General features: G+C 43.7%; 1 protein-coding gene and 1 pseudogene across 1 annotated transcript in view; one reads left to right on the forward strand and one right to left on the reverse strand.

Moving 5' to 3' along the window:
* Katna1 (katanin catalytic subunit A1) overlaps positions 1–17,515 on the forward strand; it is a 41,608-nt gene that overhangs the window by 23,227 nt on the left and 866 nt on the right. The window contains exons 5-10 of the mRNA NM_001004217.4: positions 2,700–2,821; positions 5,429–5,534; positions 6,664–6,822; positions 14,902–15,028; positions 15,923–16,057; positions 16,431–16,557. Of these exons, the coding sequence (NP_001004217.2) occupies positions 2,700–2,821; positions 5,429–5,534; positions 6,664–6,822; positions 14,902–15,028; positions 15,923–16,057; positions 16,431–16,557 (776 nt within the window). The remainder of the gene's footprint in view (positions 1–2,699; positions 2,822–5,428; positions 5,535–6,663; positions 6,823–14,901; positions 15,029–15,922; positions 16,058–16,430; positions 16,558–17,515) is intronic.
* Positions 10,730–13,348, reverse strand: LOC493584 (HN1-like pseudogene; annotated as a pseudogene).

The raw sequence follows: 17,515 nt of genomic DNA on the forward strand, positions 1-17,515 counted from the left end.
TGGTGAGAGATCTGACAGGTTTGCCTTTGTAGGTATGGTGGCACCTCTCTCCCTCAGGTTTAGTATTGTCTGTAACTTTATCTTTCAAAGTCTACTTTTAGTGATGGTTCTTAAACACTTTAACCTCCCTTGTAGCCCACCACCCACCAGAGGCAGTGAGAAAGAAAGGATACAGGGGAAGTGGACCTGTTTAGGACCCATCTGTGTTGTCTGGAAATCAACAGTTCATAGGTCAGCAGTGGCAGCTGGATCCCCTGACAAACACTTCATGGATACACTAGCAGTCCAGTTTGGTAGAGTCGGGATAGCAAACACCAGTCAGCAGAGGTGGCACTGCTTAGCAGAGACAGCCAAGCCTCAGGAGGAGGGGCCAAAAGGGACACCAGAAGTTCTTGGCTCTGCCTCTCTCGGGGAAGTGGAGACCAACATCTAGCTCCTCCTCCATCACTGTCCATGCAAGCATCATGCATTCTCCATGGGTCTCACCTCAGCACATGCACCTGTCTCAGCTGACATCACTCCGCCAATCAGCCTAAGTCCATGAAGTGGCAAAAAAGCCAAGGCACAACACAGACAGTTTTTGGTGTTGTTCTCTCTATGGAGTGCTGACAAATAGAGCTCAACTATTCAATGCAAGGCGGACCAGTATACACATAATGTTAGCAAAGAATCCTTTATCACATGTGCTTTCATGTGCTTGCTTTAGCAGAACATCCTCTCTCTTGTGTCAGGGAAATGTTCTCTCATGAATCTGCCTTAGCCTTTCATACCCGTGTCCACTTCAACTACATGTTCCTTCCTTTGTTTGCCCCAGCAAAACACCATCCAGCCAACTTTCCAAAGAACCCTTTAGTTTCCACTCCAATTGTGTCTTTGTCCTGTAGATTTAGAGACTACATAATTTTTCTTGTAAAGAGTCTCTCTGTCATGTCTGTGTGGGATTCTAAATGTCTCTTGTATGTCCACTTCATAGAAGAGGTTTTTCGTGCCTTTAGTTTTTGTTACGAATGAGGCTTAGCTACTCACTAGTGGACAAGTGATCTTACAGCTGGATAACTTCAGACTTTAGCTTAGCTTTTTATTCTCTACCATGGAGTCTTACCTTTAGGTTTGGGCATGTCCTAGAGTTCTTGAAACTTGTGATTATGTATATTTTTTTTGTGTGTGTGGTAGCTGTTTGAATATAGTATCTGATTTCATTTTCTACCCTGATCGTCTTATTCTTATCTGATCCATTAGTGATGCTTTTCAGTGAGTGTTTGTTATTTTAAGTGGATAACTCTCATTTTTAACATTTATTTTTCAGAATCTCAATTTCCAGGTTGAACTTTCCTGATTGACTTTTTCGTTATGTTGTTGATTCCCTGATTTAGGTCCTGAGTTGATTATCTTACTTCATTTGTCATGTGTTTGAGCCCCTTTTGAAGTTGTAATTTTTAAAAGTGGGCATGCTTTGAAGTTTTTTGTTTTTTTTTACCTGTGTGTGTGTGTGTGTGTGTGTGTGTGTGTGTGTGTTTATGCATGGTGTGTGCAAAGTGGTTTATTGATCATTATTTTATGACCTCTACTGTATCAGAAGTCAGATATTCTTTTACTTTTCCTATTTAAAGTTATAAACATCTTCCCTGTATTAATTTGGAACCACATCAGACTGTTGTAGTTTTTGCTGTTGCTGTCAAATGTAATGTAGGAAACTTCAGAGGAAATAAGCCCTGACAGGCACAGGGAGACAGGCACAGGGAGACAGGCACAGGGAGACAGGCACAGGGAGACAGGCACAGGGAGACAGGCACAGGGAGACAGGCACAGGGAGACAGGCACAGGGAGACAGGCACAGGGAGACAGGCACAGGGAGACAGGCACAGGGAGACAGGCACAGGGAGACAGGCACAGGGAGACAGGCACAGGGAGACAGGCACAGGGAGACAGGCACAGGGAGACAGGCAGGCACAGGGAGACAGGCAGGCACAGGGAGACAGGCACAGGGAGACAGGCACAGGGAGACAGGCACAGGGAGACAGGCACAGGGAGACAGGCACAGGGAGACAGGCACAGGGAGACAGGCACAGGGAGACAGGCACAGGGAGACAGGCACAGGGAGACAGGCATAGGGAGACAGGCACAGGGAGTTCCACAGATTGTTTAGATTTCCTGGTATTAAAACACCTTAAAAGGTAGATAAAGTTCTATTGGTTTTTTCTTACCTGAGGTCTTTTTGTCTTTCTCTCTTCTTTCTTATTTTTTCTTTTTTTGGAGTGGGGTTGGTTTTAGTTTGGTTTGAAATTGTAAGATCGTTTCCCAGTTCCCTTCTCTCTGATCCTCAAACTGGGATTTTCAGCACATGTGCCCATGCCTGTCTAAGAATGCCTTGCTATCTTTGTCTTTTCTGCAGGATATTATGTTGAAAGGATCCTGGGTTTTCTTTGTAACTTTGGAAAATACTGTATCACTTCCTTCTGGCCTCCTGGTCTCTTTGGAGAAATCTACTTTGGTTAGGATTAGATTTTCTTGGCCAGGTGTGATCACATCAGCACTTTGGGAAGCAGGGAGATCAGAAGTCTGATTGATGTTGGGTTCACATAAGGAGACCATTCAGTAAGCAAAATCACTTTGGTCTGATCATTGTTTCTGACTCACAGAAACAAAATACAAAATTTTGGTCAATTAAAAACTCTTCTGTTTTTTATCTATTCATGTAGAACAAATTACCTGCTGCAGTTACAGAACCAGAGGCAAATAAATTTGATAGCACGGGGTATGACAAGGACTTAGTAGAAGCTTTGGAAAGAGATATAATTTCTCAGAATCCCAACGTTCGGTGGTAAGTCATGTTACACGGTATTAAGCTGATGGTTTCAGAAGCGGAAATGGGAAAAGATGCCGTGTGCTAAAGATGTGCCTTGGGGCCGGCACTGGAGGCTGTGCAGTGTGAGCAGCACGTACTGTGGAGCTGATTCCGCGGAGCCTGTGGCCGCCCGGTGTCTCGAGGGTCTTATTTGTTTGTTTTGAGGCAGGGCTCCCTGTAGACCAGGCAGGCTTCACAATGGCTCTATAGCCAGCATGGCACCGGACTTCAGTTCTCTTACCTGAGTGCTGAGGTGGCGGCAAGGACTCCAGCACATCTGCCTGCTGGAAGAGGACTAGACGAGCCGAGCTACAGCACCCAGACTTCAGTTCACAGTTTGTTATTCCATGTGTCTGGGTGTTTTGCTGGCATGTATGTCACTGCACCACATGTGTGTGTGCCTTTGGAGGAAAGGAGGATCATATTCCCTGGAATGGAGTTACGACTGCCTTTGAACTACACTGTGGGCGTGGAATCAAAGCTAACACTGCCAGAGCAGCCAGTGCTCTTACTCACTGAGCCAGCCTCTGTGTTTGCTTTTGCTTTTGTTTGTTTGTGTGTGTGATATTAGGCATTGAACAGCGTCTCATACATGTGAGGCAAGTTCTCTGCTAACTGGATATCCCAGCTCCTTGAAATACTTTTAAATTAATATGTCATAAACAAAGTAGGACAAAGATTGCACAAATTTCATCTCTTGGATCCCCTGCTAATGTTGAAATGGTTGAGGTTTTTTGTTTTAAGCTTTGATTGTGTATGTATGATGGGGTAGAGCATGTGCTGTGCACACATTAGAGATCAGAGGATACCTGTGGATTCTGGTCTCTCTCACATTTCTGTGGCTTCTGAGGGCCAGGTCCTCAGGCTTGCACAGTAACTACTTGTATGCACTAAGCCATCTCAGCAGCCCTAGGTGGAGATTTTTAACATATGCATCTTGTGTCTAGCTTATGGTAAATGTTGCTTTGATTTGCAATTAGTACAAGATTCTCAACTTTATATCTACTAAAAGATCTATACCTTTTTACAGTGCATTATAAAAGCTCACTTTTCTACAAGTTAGTTATATTGTCAGTTACTTTCTATTTCAATTAAAATATAGATGATTAATAAGTGTCTTTATAATACATAAATATTTCTAGTAATTGACATAAGTAAAATCTATTTTCATAATAAAACTGCTACACACCCTAGTAGTACCAGTAGATATTTTAGTGTCTAGGGGGAATTTCATAATGGTTAGTGGCTTTTTTCACTTTGGCTTCTTCCCCTAGAGTTAGAAGTACAGCAGGTGTCTGCTGTATGCCCTGTTTATTATTTTTTAACAGCCATTCTTCTAAATCACTGTGAGAAAATATAAGATGTGTGGGGCTGGAGAGATGGCCCAGTGGTTAAGAGCACTGACTGTTCTTCTGGAAGACCAGGGTTCAAATCCCTGCTCACAATTGTCTGTAACTCTAAGATCTGACACCCTTACACAGACAAACATGCAGGCAAAACACCAAAGCACATAAAATAAAAATAATTTATTTTTTTTTAAAAAAGATGCCATCTATGATAATGCAGATTGAGCATCCCTAGTCTGAAAATCAGATATTCAGAAATACGTTGGTTTTCAAGATGGGGTCTCTCCGTATAGTCTTGGCTGCCCTGGAACTCACTTTGTAGACCTGGCTGGCCTCACACTCAAGACGTTGAACTGCCTCTGCCCCAAGTGCTGGGATTAAAGATGTGCGCTACCACTGCCTGGTTCCCTCTGTGGGAAGAGGCTTCCTTCTCCTAAGTGTGCTGGCTTATATCCTTTTTTTTCCAACCTAGGGCAGTGAGCTAAGTTTTGTTTTTAAAGATTTATTTATTTCTGTACATGAGTACACTGTAGACGCACCAGAAGAGGGCATCAGATCCCATTACAGATGGTTGTGAGCCACCATGTGGTTGCTGGGATTTGACTCAGGACCTCTGGGAGAACAGCCAGTGCTCTTAACCTCTGAGCCATCTCTCCAGTCCCCAAGCCACAGTTTTTTTTTTTTTTTTTTTTTTCCGGTTCTTTTTTTCGGAGCTGGGGACCGAACCCAGGGCCTTGCGCTTCCTAGGCAAGCGCTCTACCACTGAGCTAAATCCCCAACCCCGAGCCACAGTTTTTAAAGCCAAAACCATTATCCTTAGAGAGTATGGAGAGTTTTAGATGAAATTAATAATAACGGTTTTTGGATTAGAGCATGCTTAGTTAGTGTAGTGTATGCAAACATTCCCAATCTGGAAACATTTTTGGTCCCAAGCTTTTTAGTTGAGGAGGTGTGCAAACCTTGACTTAGGTCATACCACATCACAAATTTTACACTAGCCTGGCAGCAGAGAGTGAATGAAGGAGATCTATGTCATCATGAGTTAAACTGAAAACCGTTACTGCTGTAACTAGAGCACACAGAGGTGTGTTCTATGTATCCTGGGTGGTTGTGTATTCTCCAGGGTCCTAGGAAGGATAGGCATAAAACACCGGTGCTGGTGATGGTTTTCAGGGTGGTGATACAATACTGGATATGTGATCGAAGGGGTTGGCTGATAAAGTATTTTTTCTTTTAGGTATGATATTGCTGATTTAGTAGAAGCTAAAAAGTTGCTTCAGGAAGCAGTGGTGTTACCAATGTGGATGCCAGAATTCTTTAAGGGCATTAGGAGACCATGGAAAGTAAGTTTATACCCTCATCTTCGGCAGAGTAAATAGCAGTACTGATATGGAGAACCCTTACGTATTTATATTAGAGAAAGTAGAATAAGGAAACTTTAAACCAGGCATTATAGCTCAAGCCTATATCCCAGCACTCAGGAAGCAGGAGGCAGGAGGGTCACCTGGGTTTCGAGGTAAGCCTTGGCTACATAGTGAGTTCCAGAACAGACTGGATTAGAGTAAGGCCCTATCTCACAAAGGCTTTTTAAAAGAAGGAATTTATGCTGTATTATTCAGAGTGTTTTGATCAAAAGCTAATGCAGAGTTCCCAATGTAAGCAATATAGCGTTCAGGGTCATTCTACCCTCAAACTCAGAACTTAGAATGGCCTTCTGTTTGCACACATGACCCAGTTGGCTAGGGTATCTCATTTGTCTTACCGTGTAATTTGCCATGGTAGTTTGGAATTCTTTTGAAAGAGTCAGCAATATTTTTATCTCATAATGGATGGTTTTGAAGATTCTGGGATGATAGGAAAAGAAGCTATTTAGGAAAATCTGGGTTAAGAGTAAACATCTGCCTGTTTAAAATACCAATTACTAATAGTAATCTTTTGATAATGATTAATAAACTAACAACTATCTGTTTTCCTTTTTTTAAAAATTGAGTTCCAAACTTTTAATGTGATTTTCTTCCTTTTGTATAATAGAAAAGTTATTGATGCCAGTAATGATGGCTTATACTTTTAATCCCAATAGTTGGGAGCAGAGATAGGTGGAGCGCTGTGAGTTTGAGGCCAGCCTGGTCTACATATGAGATCCAGAACAGCCAGGGCTAAGTTAGTGAGGCTCTATTTAAAAAAACAAACTTCGTTATGAAAGGTCGCTCGTCTTACTCTTTGCTCCTTATCACAGTGTTATATATAACTGCAGTGAGGTTTGCTATTAATGACATTAGTTAGAACCAGGGCAAGCTATGTACAAGGTAGTGTCCACTGATAGTCCCACAGCCCCAGGAACGGAGAGGGATGATCACAAGAGCCCAGGAGGTCAAGGCCACCTCTGTGTTTATTATCATCAGACAAAAACAAAAAGGGTAGGGAAATAGCCATGGCAGATGGAGTCTTTGTTTACACTGTTATATCCCCCAGGGTGTGCTGATGGTTGGCCCACCTGGCACTGGAAAGACCCTCCTTGCTAAAGCAGTTGCCACAGAATGCAAGACAACGTTCTTCAATGTCTCTTCATCCACTCTGACTTCCAAATACAGAGGAGAGTCTGAGAAGCTTGTCCGTCTTCTGTTTGAAATGGTAATGTTTGAAACAGCTTTAATGGAGACTCTCTACCTCTGTGACGTTCTCTGTTACACGGGTACATGACACTGCCTAGGACCTGACCATGAGTAACTCGGGCTTCTGTGTGTCTCCTCCTCCAGAGGCAGAGCCACATCTGCCATTTTCTGAGCATGGCTAGTGTGCTGTGAGAGTCCACAATAAGTATGGCTAACTGGCTTGTTTCAAGTTCTGTTGTTGTATGTGTGCACATATGATATGGTGGGGAGGGAGCATGTGCACTCCACACTCAAGCAGACATCAGAGGACAATTTTGTGGTGTGGCTCTCTCCTTCCACCCTTATTTGGATTCCAGGGCTCACACTTGTGCAACAAATACATTTATCTGCGTGAGCCATCTTGCCAGCTCTATATTTGTTGAACAGCACACTGTTTATGACATGGTAAGTGCTCTGTTCTAACCAGCTAAAGATGAGAAGCTTATGGAGCCATGGAACTTCGATCACCTCCTGTCTATCAGCTGTGCCAAGGACTTTGAGTTTAAGATTAATTTTATTTTAATTGTGTGTGTGTCTGTGTGAGGATATACACATGAGTGCAGATGCCTGTGAAGACCTGAAGAGGGTGCTCCATCTCCTGTAGCTGGAGTTAGTTACAGGTGTTTGTGAGCACCCTGTTGTGGATGCGGGGAACTGAACTCCACTTGTCTGCCAGAGCAGTAACAACTCTTAAGCACTTAGCTGTCTTTCCAGCTCTTACCTTGAGTGTGAATTATTTTCTTCAGTTTTTACTTTGAGTTTCTCTCTTTTTTTCTTTTATAGTTCATTCTTTTTGCAGAGTATTTATTAAGGTTGCTTAATATACAACTTTTCATTTGTCATTTTGGAAGTCATTTATTATAAAGATAATTCTTTTGTCTGGTGGCAAACAGCAGCCACAGTGATCATTCTGGATCTCCACATTGTATAAATTCCATTTTTTTCTTGACATACAGGCTGTCTTCTGTTTCTGAGGTAATTTTTTTATTATTATTTCTGCAGTGTCTGGTGACCCTTGATGCACCAGCAGATCTAGAAAGTTAAATGTTTAACTTTAGAACTCCAAGAAGCCAGACTTGTGGTGTATACCTTTGATCCTAGAACTTGAGGGACAGAGGCAGATGATCTCTGTGAGTTTGAGGACAAGTTGGTCTACATATTTAATTGCAGGACAACCAGAGTGACATAGTGAGATCTTATCACAAAATAAACAATAAGTAAATAAATAAAATACTTCAATAAACACACAGATAAATAAGTAGGTACTAAAACATAAAAGGGCAGTGAGATCTCAGAAGCATGAGGGGGCAGCCCTGCTGATCTAGGAGCTTCTGAGGCACCAAGTTAAGGACTGACCCTTCTGTCAGACAACCCAATTGATTAATAGAACAGTTGGCTTCACTACCCAGATGATCCTGCTGCTGACTGCTGTCTTGCTGCCCATCATGACCTCTGAGCAGGGGTAACTTAAGTCTCTCTTTCTTATTTTCACCTCACAAATGTTAGTACCAGTAGGAACAATACAATTCTACAAGGTCCGGTACTGTTTGGACTGAACTTGCCTACCTTTTAAAGATTCTGTTAAGCTTCACTGATGACTGCATTACTACCTCTAAGAAGTAGTGCAACTGATTGCATGTTAGGAAGGCATTACGCTATTACACAGTGACGAAGATAGCAATTCCCTCCCCTTCTCTCTCCCCCACCCCCTCCCTGTGTATATGTTTAGTGCTGATAGTGGGATTGGATAACCTACCTGTTGCGGGCTGTCCCTGGAGAAGACTGATTAACCCCTTCTGTGCAGCCATTAGTTGCCTATAGCCCTTCATTTCAGGTTGATGCTTTATGTAGCTTCCCCCGTCTGTCCATGCTGGCCTGTTAATGGTGGTGTCATTGTTCAGGTCTTATTTAGACAGCCAGAGTGTTAGCATTTCATGGGTGCAGCCTCCCTCTCATTCCAGAGGATACTGTCTCCTCATAGGTGCGATCCCTTGAGCTTTAGGTACAGGCTGTTGTTAGAGGTATCGTCAGCTGAGCTGGACTGATTGCCTTTCTCCTGTGTCAGCTCACCTTGCACTGTCAGATACTGAGAGCCAGTCCTGGGTAGGAGGAAGGCATGGATACTTAATTCTAGTGGAAAAAGTCTGAGGTGATGATGATGATACCATCCCAGATCTTACACTCTCTAAACTCAAAAAGTACAGATAAGTAAATGAACAGTCAATGAAACTGAAATATTCACATTATCTGTTTTCTGGAAAGCTTCCTGTTTTTGTTATTTCTATTTCCTATTGAACTTAGACAACTCATAAGCCAGGAGGCAATTTTTAACCAGCATAATAGTAATCTAATGGAGAATCTCTGATAATTTTGAAAAACTGGTTTTCCCAGTGCTTGAGAGAGAGGGGGAAAGTGTACTGCCAATTAAAAGAACTAAGCTTACACTCTGGGTTCAGATTCCTCATCAGTCACTTTCCTAACCGTTCCCTTCAGCAGACTCTTCCCTTTCCAAGCCTTCATTCCTTTATTCAGACGGCATTAATATTTTGTATTTTAATTTAATATATTGTATAATTTATGGGCTGGGAGATGGCTTAATTGAGAAAATGCAATGCAAGGACCTGAGATCAGTCCCTAGCACTATTGTAAAAATACTGGTTGGACTAGTTTGTATTTGTAATCCCAGAGCTGAGGAGGCAAAGACAAGTAGATTCATGGGGCACTGCTGACAAGCCAGCCTTATTGCATTGTTGAGTCCCAGGCCAGGGAGAGACATTCTCTCAAAACTCAGGGTAGACAGCACCTGAGATAAGACACCTGAGATTGACCTCTGGCCTCCACATGCATATCATGCCATTGCATACACAAGCTCACATGCACACACATACAGATACCAAAGTAAACTGATATACGTAAATTGTTTAGAACAAATCCTGACTCATTGGTGCTTGATGCCACCACTGTTTACCCCTTTATCCCCACCCCCCCACCAAACTTAGTCAAGGTCTCTCTGTGTAGCCCTGGCTGTATTGGAACTCATTCTATAGACCAGGCTGGCCTTGAACTCCTATTCACTTCCTGCTGAGTGGTGGCTTGCATCATTCTTTCCTCCAAGCCTAGGGCCTTGAACGTGCTCCCCACTTAGAGCCCTGTTTGTCATACTGTAGTTTACAAAGGCAGATTAAGAAGCATTTCTTTACTGGCCTCTCTGGAGCTGCTTGAGAACAACCTAAAACCATCATTAAAGAAATCCCTTTGCATGTCTCGGAGTGTGCTGAAGTGACAAATGAACATGGCTAAGTCACAAGCCAGTGCCCATAGTTTGGTGTTCTTGCCACTGAGATCCAGAGTTAGGGCCGGCCCATTTCAAAGTGGATTCCTTTCTCAAAGACCTAAAACTTCTGCCTCCTTGTAACTTGAGGAGTTTTTTCTTTCACTTCGCATTTTTGAGATAGGGTCTTGGTTATATAGTCCTGGTTAGCTTAAAATTCATAGCAATCCTCCTGCCTCATCTGCCTACATGCTGAGATTATGGGCATGTGCCACTATGCCAGGTGGATGTTGTACACTGGTCAAGGCCTGTGTTCTAATTGATCAGTCGATCTAGCTTTTTGAGACAGGACCTCATGTTTCATAGGATGGCTTCAAACTGTAGTATCTGAGGCTGGCATTGAACTTCTGATCCTTCAGTCAAGGCCTGTGTTTTATTATTTATCCTTTGAGGTTTTTATTCAGTATATTTTTATCATATTTTTCCTGTCCCCCAACTTCTGTTTTCCCCACTTTCTTTTTTTTTTTGTGATTACTAAGTTTAATTCAACCATTATACCCAGTTCTGCTTCATAAAAATAACAAAATGTTCCTATCAAAATTGCATTATGATGTAAGAACAGGTTTTTTGCTCTGACACAGCGATAGAAAAATGTTGGCACCAAATATACTTAAAAGTCTTAAGGCTTAATGTAGGTGACAGTTTATACCACTGGATTCAGCTGGGCACTCGTTTACAGATTTACACTCAGCCCTGCTGCAGCAGAAAGATGGGGAGAAGGCAGCCGCTGCTGTGGGTCACCATCACAGGTTCCCATAGCCTCCCAGCAATCCCGCCCAGCAGGTGGCGCTTGAAGCTGTTCCCTCACTGGGCTAACAGTAGGCTCAGCATAGTGATGATGTTAGTAGATTCCTCTTGACAATCCAATTTGGAATTCACAAATCATTTTCTATTTAAGAGAGCAGTTATAAAAGGTTTATTTCTATCATTGTATTATTCCCTTATAAGCTAAAGAAGTGTCTGTGCTAAATAAAGCAAACATCATTTATGACATTTTCTTAAATGGAAAAAAATGCTCTGAATTCCAAATGACATCCTCATAATGACAGAACCACAAACCATTTGGGTTGTTACAGAATTACACAGATGTAAGACATGTTACTCGGCTTCAGGATACAGGGCAGCTGCCGAGGGAAACGCTTTGGTTGACAAAGCCATAGTCAGACCCCTCAACAGATTGTGTAGGAGGCAGAGCTCGGCAGGTGGCTCTGCAGGCACTCGTAGGTCAGTAAGTGTGACTGCACGACTGCCACTCTCCCAAAATGTACTGAGAGCTTTTCTGGCACCTGCTGTGAAGCTATCTGTAGGCACTAGAAACAAAAGTAGCACAACTTAGAAGCCCTATTCACAGATGCACAACAGAGGGGAAACAAAGAACCCCTCAAAGGCTGAGCAGGAGGGACATCTGACTGACAGATGAAACGACATGACAATGAAGCTGCTGTCAAACGAGTTGTGACCTCATTGTAAAACTTAGTATCCTGGCCTAAGGAGCACTGTTTATGAGCAAGGTCAAGACGTCTACAGCTTCCTAAAGGCAGCCTGGGCAGCTCTTGTGCTTTGGTGTAAGAAGTAACACTTTTCTAAGTGTTGAAGCAGTGCACCGGTATTTATAAGAAGCTGACACTAGGGGCTGGGGATTTAGCTCAGTGGTAGAGCGCTTACCTAGGAAGCGCAAGGCCCTGGGTTCGGTCCCCAGCTCCGAAAAAAAGAACCAAAAAAAAAAAGAAGCTGACACTAAAAATGCCTTTCCATACATTGGTAAAGAAGCCAATGTCCTTCAGCAGGCTTTCCTCCCAACTACAGGATCAAAGACAGACAGAAGAACAGGAATCCACCCAGTACCTGGACATACATGGCCCTGAGGAAGCCAGAGACCTTATGTATAGGAAGAACCATGAAGAGGGAGAACCCCTCACAGTTTCGGAACTAAGGCCTATGCTTAAGGCTGATGAGACAAAACAAACAACTCACATGCAAGTCTGGCACGTCAGGAACCAAGCCAGGCTGCTACCTCAGAGCTGGCCATGGTTTTAGGTGCAGGTACGGGACAACTAAGAAGATCGCTGTATATAAAATAAATCCCACCCAGGACAGAACAGGACTGAGAATAACGGCTTGATTCTCGTTGACTGCTACCAAAAAGAGCAATCATGCTTCACTACTATAGAGTGACATAATGGGGAGAGGAGACATCAGGTTCTGAGGTATCTCAGAGGTGGAAGCATTTGGTGATGGGCATTTCCTGAAAGGAAGGCTTAATGTAGACTCTACTCTGCCTTTCAGAGTTTCTGTTTCTGTGTCCTCCATCCCACAGTGAGGGTAGTTTGTGTTCTTCTTCAGCCAAACCATTCCTAGATGCCCAACAGACAGCAGACTGTTAATACAAGGACAAGAAAGACCCGGTGATCCTTCTGTTAACGGCCCCATCTCTTCTGCCTTCCCCACAAGCTTACAAATCTGTTTCACAGACAGCAATGAGAGAGGAGGGACCAGAACATCCCAGTTTATCCCCACCAGGTGCATCTTGGCAGTCTAGAAGGCACAGTCCTCTGCGCAGCCCTTCCAGTGACAACAAGGACTATGGGCAGTCAACCCCACACGCATGACAAACCCTCTCCCACCCCAACTCACCGGGTTACAGGAAACACTAACATTCATACTCTATCTGTCTGATCCAGTTACAAGCAGAGCAGGAGCCTCTCAAGAGAAGGAGATGCTGGATTTGCCTCCTGCTGGGTTCAGGACTTGGTTGTGGGAGCGAGGTCGAGGCCCCAGTCTGGGTCATGGCTGTCAACTGTAGGAGTGGGCTCCGGTATCTTTGCAGGCTCTGCTTCTGCTGAGCTTCCTTTCTCGCCCTGCTCTCCTCTGGCTGTGGAGTTTGTGGCAGCTTTCAGGTCAGACTTTCAGTCTTCCCCTGCACACAGCAAGACATGATCCGTGGGCTTGTTAGGGTGTGCCAGAGGTGCAGTGGCAGTGACTGGGGACCCACATGTGTCACTGGTCTTTCCACCGGGTGGGTTCAGACGTTGTCCAGTTTGCACAGGAGTTGGTTCATCAAAGATTCCACTTCCTTTGCCTCCTGGAGGATTTGTCCTCTTGGGTATGTTTTTAGGTTCTTCAGTTGGTCCAAAAATACTAGATGCCATCCTACGAGGCTCGCTTGAAGGAACACCTTCTTCTGGACTTCCAAAAATATCGTTTGACTCTCCCCCCAGGGGTTTCATGGATCTGATGCCCGACTTGCTAGCTTGGCTGTCCGTGCCCCGGAACATGTCGCTTCCCCACTTTCTATCCACCCAGTTAAAGTGTGCTTTATGTATAAAAATGTAAAAAGTTTTTATGTAAAAAATGGCCATCTAATGAGAATTTCTCTTATTAGACAGACTCTATAATGTAAGGAAATGGTTTCAATCAAGCTTTTCTTTTTTCTTTCTTTTTTTTTTTTTTTATTAACTTGAGTATTTCTTATATACATTTCGAGTGTTATTCCCTTTCCCGGTTTCCGGGCAAAAATCCCCCTCCCCCTCCCCCCTCCCCTTCCTTATGGGTATTCCCCTCCCAACCCTCCCCCCATTGCCGCCCTCCCCCCAACAGTCTAGTTCACTGGGGGTTCAGTCTTAGCAGGACCCAGGGCTTCCCCTTCCACTTCAACCAAGCTTTTCATAGAACCTGAAACTATTTACCAATATCTCTAAATGTCCTAGCGCAGTTGTTCATACCATTAATAGGGTCCAGGATAACCCTGCATATATGCCACATACTCACAGGCGTGCACACACACACACACACACACACACACACACACACACACAGATAGTCACATGCACACTTTTCTAGACACATGCATACATACATACATACATACATACATACATACATACATAGACACACACATGCACACACAGTTTTTGAGAGAACCAGTTTAATTATATAATGGAAAAAATGAAGTCTCTGTTTGCATTAGAAGCAGTGTTTCAGAGCTGTTTGCTTGACTGTGCTCTGCTAAAGTCCCAGCAGAGTAAATGGGCTCAAGGCCACCTTTAGCTGCATAGCACATCGAGGACACCCGTGATCCATGAGTCACTGTATCCAAAAAAGAAAGAGATAGGACAACAAGATTGTTCAGCGCTGCTTACCACTAAGCTTGTCGACCTCAGTTTGATCTCTGGGACCCACATGGTGGGGAAAAAACGAACCTCCAACTGTTCTTCCACATGCTCTGAGGCTCTCCCACACCAACACATGTACACATGCACACAAATAAATATAATTTAAAAAACAAAAAGGTGAAGTCTGATGCCATGGTGGCTTTTCACTCCATTCGGCTAAAGGGAAAGGTGCAGTGTGCCAGCGTCTTCAGCTGTTTGCCAGTTTCCTTAAGAGATTCCTTTGTATCTTCTGTTATGTATGAGTGCCCCTGTGTGTCTGTGCACCATGTGTATGCTGGTTCTCAATGGCCAATAGAGGCTGCTGCAGTGACAGAAGACTGTGAGTTGCCAGTTTGGGCGGCTGGGCAAGAACTCATGTTCTTCACAAAGGAACTACTGAGCCGTCTTTCCAGTCCCGTATTTCAGTTTCTAATCTATAAATTGTTTACTTCTGCAGCACTGGGCCTTCAGCACTGGGCAAGCACTCTGTCACTAGGTTGTACCCTCAGCTTCGGATTATACTTAAATGGAGAATTCGAAACCCTAAAACCTCGTATTGCTTGGTTTCTTCCTTTAGGCTCGGTTTTACTCCCCAGCTACCATATTTATTGATGAGATAGATTCCATCTGCAGCCGCCGAGGAACTTCTGAAGAGCATGAAGCAAGCCGAAGGGTGAAAGCTGAGCTGCTGGTTCAGATGGATGGTACATGCATGTCTGTGCATAGAGGAGCTTGGGATGGGATTGGCTCTGCTTGTAGTGCTAGCCCGGCACATGCAGTTTGTGCTCACAACTCCAGGTAGACCAGAGGGGAAGGCACTTAGGGCCTAGATATGAGTAGCTGTAAATGGGCATTCTTGGAGGGCATGCACACACCCCTCTTGTGTGTGTGTGTGTGTGTGTGTGTGTGTGTGTGTATCTTATTTTTAGCCACAGAACTTAAGTAGAAATGCAAACAGATGGACCTTAGAGGTCACGCATGTATTTGGAATACTTGATAAAATATATTCACACTTTATAAATGTTTTGCTTGTACTTATGTATGTGCATCGTGTTCAAACCTAGTGCCAGAGGAGGTCAGAAGAGGGTGTCACAGCCCCATGAACTGGAGTTACTGTTGTGAGTCACCACAGGGTGCTGGGATTGAACTCAAGTCCTCTGAAGAGCAGCCAGTGTTCTTAACCATTGCAGTATCTTTCCAGCCCAATGGTTTAGTTTTGGCTTTGTTTGTTTTGAGACAGAGTCTCTACACTGTCTTGGCTGTCTTAAGACTATGTGGAGCATGGTGACCTCAAACTCAGAGAGATGCCTGCCTCTGCCTCCCAAGTGCTGAGATTTAAGTCATGCACTGCCACACCCACTGATTTATTTTAAATAATTTGGCAAGTATTTGAGCTGATCTGGTGTTATCATGAAATCCCGTGTCAAGTTTTTGTGTACTGTAAAACCTCATTTCCAAGGGTCACATGCTTACATAAGCCTTAGGGAGGCTGGACAACTGCACTGCCTTGCATCACTGTGCACGGATATCACAGTCTGTAAGGAGCTGCGCTTTATCATAAATCCTCCTCAGTCACTTACTCTTCCTGCCCCTGTTAGGTGTTGGAGGTGCCTCAGAAAATGACGACCCTTCCAAGATGGTCATGGTTCTGGCGGCCACTAATTTCCCATGGGACATAGATGAGGCTTTAAGGCGTCGTCTGGAGAAAAGAATCTATATTCCGTTACCATCAGGTATTACGACTCTCTTCTGAGGGTTCCAGTTATCAAATAGTTTTTATAATTTAAAGTTTGATACTAGCCTCCCTCAAAGAGGCAGACAGGTACTCTTTCCTGGTGTAGCTGTTCGGCTACACCTAGAAGCCTTGATAACATCATAAGCATGCTTCCTCTAAGACTTGGAAAATGGTTCTTGGTACTTCGTGGGCTTCAAGTGCACATGGTGGCTTCGGCCTGTAAATCAGCTCTTTGTCTGAAGCAGGAGGATTCAAGGCCAGCCTGAGCTACATTATGAGACCATCTTTAAAACTGTACCAGACAGTAGAGATTTTCTCAATATTCTGTTCCTACTGAAGGCTTACATTTTCAAATGTGTTTCTCCCATTAGCAAAAGGCAGAGAAGAACTGTTAAGAATAAGTCTACGAGAGCTGGAATTGGCTGATGATGTTAACCTTGCAAGCATAGCAGAAAACATGGAAGGCTACTCAGGTGCAGACATTACCAATGTATGCAGGTGTGTATTTCTCATATTTTGTAAGAATAAACTTCAGTTGTGTTTATATTATATTAAGGCAGGTGGCCTACATTGGCCAAGGCCTAGAACTCATTTGTATTTTCCTGGCACGTGAAGCCATGAGTTTGATCCCAAACACTGTAAAAAATGGAGAACCCCACTTTACACTACAAAATATCTATGGTTGCAAGTTGGTCTGAAGTTAGTGATAAGTGTTGGCAAGATATTTGCATATGGTAGTCCATAGTTCATTTGAAAGCTACAAGTTCAAGAAGTACTGTTTCTCTGCAACGTTAGGTAGGAAACCCCTGGCGTGTGCTTAATGTATTTGTGGGATGCAGTAGTGCAGACTGTTTCAGTCCCTGTGTCCTAAGTGTGACTGGAATAAGACTGTCCAGTTGGCTCAGCAAGGCATAGTCCCAATCTCAGTCTCACGGGCTTCTTCATTTCTAAGTGAGCACATCACAAACGAAGTTACTGTCCCTATGCATACACGGTGACTGCGGTTAAGGATGAACTTGGTCAATTAATGGGGCATGTGACTCAGTAGAGTACTTGTTAACATGCATGCAGTTGGCTGGATTTGGTCCTCATAGCACATAACCTGTGGTGGTGGACTATCCTCCTAGCACTCAGAACACGGAGGCAGGACAATGACAAGTCCAGGTCATCCGTGGAACACTGCCGGTCATACTCCATAGACCAGGCTGGCCTCTAATTCAGAGATCTGCCTGCCTCTGCCTCCCAGGTGTGTGCTCCACGCCCCAGCTTATTAAAGACATTCCTAATGAGAAATTCCTGTAATAGAGGGAAAAGGGAAACCCTGTGTGACCTGTGGACAAAATGGTTAATTTTGTAGCTAACATTCATTTCTGTTTCCATTGTGAATACCTATTCTTTATTGAGAAGATAAGGAGAGGCAATTGCAAGCTTCTTTTTTTTTTTTTTTTTAAATGAA

The sequence above is a fragment of the Rattus norvegicus genome, chromosome 1 (assembly GCF_021556685.1).
Source record: "Rattus norvegicus strain SHRSP/BbbUtx chromosome 1, alternate assembly SHRSP_T2T, whole genome shotgun sequence".
Taxonomy (NCBI): Eukaryota; Metazoa; Chordata; class Mammalia; order Rodentia; family Muridae; genus Rattus; species Rattus norvegicus.